At 42.1% G+C, this 7,247-nt stretch overlaps 1 protein-coding gene across 1 annotated transcript; it reads right to left on the minus strand.

The window, feature by feature from the left end:
* Positions 1 to 5,709: 5,709 nt before the first annotated feature.
* On the minus strand, positions 5,710 to 7,046 carry LOC142705001 (gastrula zinc finger protein XlCGF66.1-like). The gene is made up of 4 exons (XM_075848293.1): positions 6,890 to 7,046; positions 6,221 to 6,394; positions 6,013 to 6,136; positions 5,710 to 5,786 (listed from the first exon to the last, which is right to left on the minus strand). The coding sequence occupies exons 1-4, from the start codon at positions 6,965 to 6,967 to the stop codon at positions 5,710 to 5,712; spliced, it is 453 nt and encodes a 150-aa protein (XP_075704408.1). The 5' UTR covers positions 6,968 to 7,046.
* Between the last annotated feature and the right edge of the window lie 201 nt (positions 7,047 to 7,247).

Here is a 7,247-nt window from a genome sequence, read left to right on the forward strand (position 1 = left end):
AGAAACTAACGGTAAACCATACCAGAATTAAAAACATTTTTGTCACTTCACCTCCCAAAAAATAAAATAAAAAGAGATCAAAAAGTCGCATGTACCTAAAAATGGTACTGATCGAAACTACAGTTTGTTACGCAAAAAACAAGTCCTCACACAGCTTTCTTGATGGAAAAATAAAAAAGTTATGGATCTTAGAATAAGGTAACACAAAAAGTAAATGATTTTTTACAGTAAGTTTTTTATTGTGCAAACGCCATAAGACATAAAAAAAACGATAAACATCTGGTATCGACGTAATCGTAAAAAAAAAAAAAAATACTATAAAAAAAAGAATAGAATTGCTGTTTTTTTAGTCACCACGCCACTTAAAAATAGAATAAAATAAAAACGGATCAAAAAGTCGCATGCACACTATGAAAACTACAATGAATTCTCAAGGGGTCTAGTTTCCAAAATAGGGTAACTTTTGCGGGGTTTCCACGGTTTTGGCACCACAAGACCTCTTCAAACCGGACATGGTGCCTAATAAAAAGGAGGCATCAAAATCCTCTAGGTGCTCTTTTGATTCGGAGGCCGGTGCTTCAGTCCATTACCGCACTAGGGCCACATGTGGGATATTTCTCAAAACTAAAAAACCTGGGCAATAAGTATTGAGTTGCTTTTCTCCGGTAAAACCTTCTGTTTTACAGAGAAAATTGAATAAAAAGGATTTTCTGAAAAAAAAAAAAAGAAATGTCAATTTCACCTCTACTTTGCTCTAAATTCCTGTGGAACACCTAAAGGGTTAATAAACTTTCTATATGCTGTTGTGAATACTTTGTGGGGTCTAGTTTCTAAAATGGGGTGTTTGATGGGGGTGTCTAATATATGGGCCCCTCAAAAGCAACTTCAGAACTGAACTGGAACCTAAAAAAAGAAATAAATTAGGCAATACTTCGCTTCTTACATTATACGGATAATGAGCCGTGCCCAAATTGAGATGACCTTAGTTTTGCCATTTTGTATAAATGGAGACCCCTATTAGACAGTTTCAGTGCCCGGTTTTCCCAAGCATACACCCCCGAGAAGTATATTTTTATGGATGAGTCCTTGGTACATTTTAAAGGGAGGCTTCAATTCCGCCAGTACCTGCTGGGTAGGAGGGCAAGGTATGGTGTGAAGATATATAAGCTGTGCGAGAGTGCATCAGGGTATACCTACAGATTTAGGATATATGAAGGGAAGGACACCCCCCCTTACTGGGAGTGAATGCAAAAATTGTGTGGGAATTGGTGCACCCACTGCTGGACCAGGGTTACCACCTCTACCTGGATAATTTTTATACCAGCTTCCCACTCTTCAACTGCCTCGCTTCCAGAAGTCCTGCGGCATGCGGAACGGCTAGAAGAAATCTGAGAGGCCTCCCTAAGACACTGCTTGGGCAAACACTCAGAAGGGGTGAGAGCAGGGCACATTCTAGCAGCAACATATTGTGTGTCACATACAAGGACAAGAGAGATGTCACACCAGTACCCATGTACCTGAATGAGGTACCAGTACAGAGACCCCCAAACCAGACTGAATCCTGGACTACAATAGGTACATGTAAAGGATCTGCCAGACACAGCTTCTGTGTTGACGCCTGTGGGTAATGAGTCTGCACCTGCTCCTAAGTCTGAGAGAGTGACACGATCTTCTACTAGTCAGGCTGGGAGGCTGAGGAGTGGAAGAGCCTATCACAGCCTGGCCAGACGGAGCTAGCTCCCGCCCTCTGTCTATTTATAAATGCATTTCCTGCTCCTCCTTTGCCTGTGATTCTTTTCTGTTTCCTGGCTCTGCTGCTCCTGCTATGATTATTGACCTTGCTTCATTTTTGACCCTGGCTTTACTGACTACGCTCCTGCTCTGCGATTTGTACCTCGTGCACTCCTGGTTTGACTCGGCTCGTTCACTACTCTTGTTGCTCACTGTGTTGCCATGGGCAACTGTCCCATTTCCCTTAGCTTCTGTGTACCCTTGTCTGTCGTGCACTTATTGAGCGCAGGGACCGTCGCCCAGTTGTACGCCGTCGCCTAGGACGGGCCGTTGCAAGTAGGCAGGGACTGAGTGGCAAGTAGATTAGGGCTCACCTGTCTGTCTCCCGACCCCGTCATTACAGTACATGGGAGGGATGGACTAGTCAGATCAAGTCCTGAAGCCCTACAGCGCCATGCGGTGTGGTATAAGAAGCTGGCCGTGAACATCATTATCAAGAACCTAATCTTTAGGGACCAAGAAGGGGGGTCACCCAGTACTTCTGGAAGCGAGGCCACACGCATCGTACCAGGGCAACACTTTCCAGAAGAAGTTCCCCAAACTGGCAAGAAGGGAAAAAGTCAAAAGAGGTGCAAAGTCTGCTATAAGAGGGGGATAAGGAAGGACACAATATATCAATGTGACACGTGTCCCGAAAATCCAGGGCTCTGAATGAAAGTGTGTTTTAAAATTTATCATACATCCCTTGATTTTTAATCTACCCTGACGCACTCCGCACAGCTTATCCCCCTCATCTTTCCTTTCTGAGCCCTGCTGTGTGCCCAGGCAGCTGATAACAGCCACATGTAGGGTATTGCCATACCCAGGAGAACCCACATTACAGTTTATGGGGTGTATATCTCCGGTGGCACATGCTGGGCACAATATATCAGACACTGACATGGCATATATATTTATATAGAAAAAATTGCAAATCTCACTCTGCATCATCTGATGCGCATTATCTTTTACACAGTACCTGTGGGGTCAAAATGCTCACTACACCTCTAGATGAATGCCTTAAGGGGTGTAGTTTTTAAAACGGGGTCACTTCTCGGGGGTTTCAACTGTACTGGTACCTCAGGGGCTTCCGCATACATGACTTCGCACCAGAAAAGCTCCAGTAGGCCAAATGGTGGTGCTTTCCTTCTGAGCCCCCCCATGGGCCCAAACGGCAGTTTATCACCACAAATGGGGTATTGCCGCACTAAGTACAAATTGGGCAACAAAATGGGGTATTTTATTCCTTTTGAAAATAAGAAATTTTGATAAAAAATGACATCTTATTGGAAAAAAAATTTTTTTTTTACATTTCACAGCCCAATTCAAATACGTGCTGTGAAAAAAACTGTGCGGTCAAAATGGTAACAACAACCGTAAATGAACTCCTTGAGGGGTGTGGTTTCCAAAATGGAGTCATTTATGGTGGGTTTCCATTGCTTTGATACCTCTGGGGCTCTGCAAATGCGACATGGCACCCGAAAACCAATCCAGCAAAATTTGGACTCCAACAAACAAATAGCACTCCTTTCCTTCGGAGCCCTCCCATGGGCCCAAACGGCAGTTTATCACCACAAATTGGGCATTGCTGCACTCAGGACAAATTGGGCAACAAAATAGGGTATTTTGTTCCCTGTGAAAATAAGAAATTTTGATTAAAAAAAAATTACATCTTATTGGAAAAAATGTCATTTTTTAAATTTCACAGCCCAATTCAAATACGTGCTGTGAAAAAACTGTGTGGTCAAAATGGTAACAACAACCATACACAAATTCCTTGAGGGGTGTAGTTTCCAAAATGGGGTCACTTTTGGGGGATTCCTACTGTTTTGCACCTCAACACCTCTTCAAACCTGGGATGCTGCCTAAAATATATTCTAATAAAAAAGAGGCCCCAAAATGCATTAGGTGCTTCTTTGCTTCTAGGGCTTGTGTTTTAGTCCACGAGCGCACTAGAGCCACATGTGGGACATTCCTAAAAACTGCGGAATCTGGACAATACATATTTAGTAGTGTTTCTCTGGTAAAACCTTCTGTGTTACAGAAAAAAATGGAATAAAAATGAAATTCAGCAAGAAAAATTAAATTTGCAAATTTCACCTCCGCTTTAATTCCTGTGAAATGCCTAAAGGGTTAAAAAAAACTTTCTAAATGCTGATTTGAATACCTTGAGGGGTCTAGTTTTTAAAATGGGGTGTTTTATGGGGGTTTCTAATACATAGGCCCCTCAAAGCCACTTCAGAACTGAACAGGTACCTTAAAAAAATGGCTTTTGAAATTTTCTTAAAAATATGAGAAATTGCTGTTTATGTTCTAAGTCTTGTAACGTTCTAGAATTTTTTTATTTTTTTTAAAAAACGATGCCAATCTATAGTAGACATATGGGAAATGTGAACTAGTAACTATTTTGTGGGGTATAACCATCTGTTTTACAAGCAGATGCATTTGAATTCAGAAAAATGCGATTTTTTCAAAATTTTCTCACAAATATACACAATCGAACAAATTTTACCACTAACATAAAGCCCAATGTGTCACGAGAAAACAATTTCAGAATCGCTTGGATAGGTTTAAGCATTCCGACGTTATTACCACATAAAGTGAAATATGTCAGATTTGAAAAATGGGTTCTGAGCTTTAAGGCCAAAACAAGGAAGCGTCCTTAAGGGGTTAATAAAAAAAATTGAGAAAAATATAAAAAATGAAAAACCCACTTTTTCCCCTTACAAAATGCTTTACTATTATAAAAAACAAAATAAAGGAAAAAAAAAGTTACACGTATTTAGTATCGCCGCGTCCATAACGACCCCGACTGTAAAGCTATTACATTATTTAACCCGCACGGTGAATGCCGTGAAAAATAAAATAAAAAACAATGGAAAAATTGCGGTTTTCTGTGAATCCTGACTTTAAAAAAAGTGATAAAAAGTTATCAAAAAGTCGCATCTGCTCCAAAATGGTACCAATAAAAACTACAAGTCGTCCCGCAAAAAACAAGACCTTATACAGCTATGTCGATGCAAAAATAAAAAAAAGTTAAAGCTCTTGGAATGCGACGATGGAAAACGTAAAAAATGGCTTGGTCATTAGGGCCCAGAATACAAGCAGGGGGAAGGGGTTAAATCCCATTCCAGGCTGCCAACGTATATATACACACACACGTAACAACTGCATGGTGAATCGGCAGTTCGAACTTATATAGCCATATGCCTGTAGTGAAGGGGTTATGGACAAAACTATTTTTAGCTTTAACCAATTACCACTGCAGCCAGTTTTGAGTTAAGGGAGAAGCACTTCTTAAATGCGACGTGTCACTTTAAGTGTATGTACACACGGGAAGGATTAGCTGCAGATTTTCTGCAACAAATTTAATTGCGGAAAAATCTGCAGCGTGTTACAGTAGAAACAATGAGGATGAAAACTCAACAAATGTCATCCACATGCTGCGCAAAAAACACACAGAAAAGAAGTGCGGTGCAGATTCTCAATCTACAACATGTCAATATCTCCTGTGAAAAAGCTGCAGAATTTCCACACAGATTCCGTCCCGCAGTGTTTACACCGTGTGTGGACGGAACATAAGTGGGAATAAGATTTTACTCTCCAAGTCATTGTGAGATTGTTATTCAGAACACATTGTACTTTAAGTCCATCAAGTGCATCCTATAATCCCACCGTGTTGATCCAGAGGAAGACAAACCCCCCCCATGAGGTGGATGACAATTGTCTCATTAGGGGAAACCTCCTCCCCCGACTCCAAATCTGGAAATCACAATAAATCCCTGGATCACCGTCCCATCTCCAGAATCTAGAACCATAACTTGTAATATTAAAGAGAACCTCCGGTTATACTGACATTATATAGGAAACTATTATACTGCCGGAGTGTGCCGATAATCGTCTTTCTACATGACTTGTATTATCATGTTTACTTCTAAACTACAGCACAGACTGCCCACAGTCCACGCTGCCGGCTGCCCATAACTCTGCATTAAGAGACAGAGGGGCCGCCAGCGCTGTAAAATGTAATCTGACCACTAATGCAGAGTTATGAGCAGCCGGCAGCACGAAACGTAGGGATCTAACGCAATGTAAAATGAGCTGAAATTGTGGAGCTCCTACATTACATGTCATTGTACACACGTGTATATGTACAGCACATGACGCTATTAAGACTTCAGCATGGCCGCCAGTCCAGCCTGTGCCCCCAGTAATGACGAATATATATCTGTCTCTTCTTACCTTGTGATGTGCGTGGCCGGTAGTCCTCCATCATGACCTCCTCGTACAGATCCTTGTGTCCTTCTAGATACTCCCACTCCTCCATGGAGAAATAGACAGTGACATCCTGACACCTTATAGGAACCTGACACACACAATGATGCAGTCATTACCCAGACACCTCCAGTGCTGTTACTGTAGAATTTCCCAGCATTCCCAGCAGTGTCACCTCTCCAGTCAGCAGCTCAGTCATCTTGTAGATCAGTTCTAAGACCTTCTTCTCATGTATCCGAGAGTGAGGGGGAGGCTCAGTGATGGGGCTCTGACTACTGCTCCATCCTCCTGACTCATGGATGATGGGAGTCGTACAGTCACCCAATGTCTTCTTCACTATTGTGTACTCCTGTGTATGGAGAGAGACACTTAGAGAACTGAACACAGTATTCCCCCCTCAGTAGAGAGAGAGAGAGAGATTGTGACCCCGCTGTATAGAGATCTAGTGACCCCACATCTGTAATACTGGAGACCTCACCAACAAAAAGACATTGAGAAAATAGAACGAGGCCAAAACTAAAAAGGAAATAATATTGGGGGGACTAGATGGACCATGTGCTCTCCTCCTGCCGTCATCTTCTATGTTTCTATATAGATGTCATCCTGATCCTCCTGGTTCCTGGTCATTCTCATTGCTCTACAACATTACTATTGCTGCATTGGTGACATGACACATAACTGACCATATTGGTGGCTGATCTTCAGCTTTTCTGCTGGTGGCTTCTTGACGTCACTTGGAAGGTCTGGACGCTGTTATACAGGACACCGGATTCTTCCTATTACTTCCTATTATGTATTGTCCCTTCCCTATGTGGGACTTGTTCTATAATGTAGAAAAGTTTACCTCTCCGCTCAACAGGTAGATGATCTCCAAGGTGAAGTCTAATAATCTTCTGCTCATCTCATTCCTGTCCTTGTCCATCCTTGGTGGGTCACTCAGGAGAAGGAACGTTGTGGAGGAGAAGATGAGAAAACTGGAGGAACTGGAGGATCTAGTACTGCAGACGTCTTTATGAAGAAAGGAGAAGATGGAGATCATACAGGGGACAACATCATGTGTGACATACAGAACCTCACTTATTCATCATTGAGAGAAACATCTTCTCAGAGCCGTCACCACATGGATTAAAGGGGTATTCCCAACACGGACATTTCTCCCCAGGATATGCCAGAAATGTCTGATAGATGCGGCTCCACCTCTG

Source organism: Rhinoderma darwinii, chromosome 1, assembly GCF_050947455.1.
Source record: "Rhinoderma darwinii isolate aRhiDar2 chromosome 1, aRhiDar2.hap1, whole genome shotgun sequence".
In the NCBI taxonomy this organism is placed as follows: Eukaryota; Metazoa; Chordata; class Amphibia; order Anura; family Rhinodermatidae; genus Rhinoderma; species Rhinoderma darwinii.

Coding starts and splice junctions, on each gene's coding strand:
- LOC142705001 (XM_075848293.1), bottom strand. CDS start 6,967: ATGGACAAGGACAGGAATGAGATGAGCAGAAGATTATTAGACTTCACC. Junction 6,395..6,889: donor TCTACCTGTTGAGCGGAGAG/GTAAACTTTTCT, acceptor CTCCATACACAG/GAGTACACAATAGTGAAGAA. Junction 5,787..6,012: donor CCGGCCACGCACATCACAAG/GTAAGAAGAGAC, acceptor TACATTTTACAG/CGCTGGCGGCCCCTCTGTCT.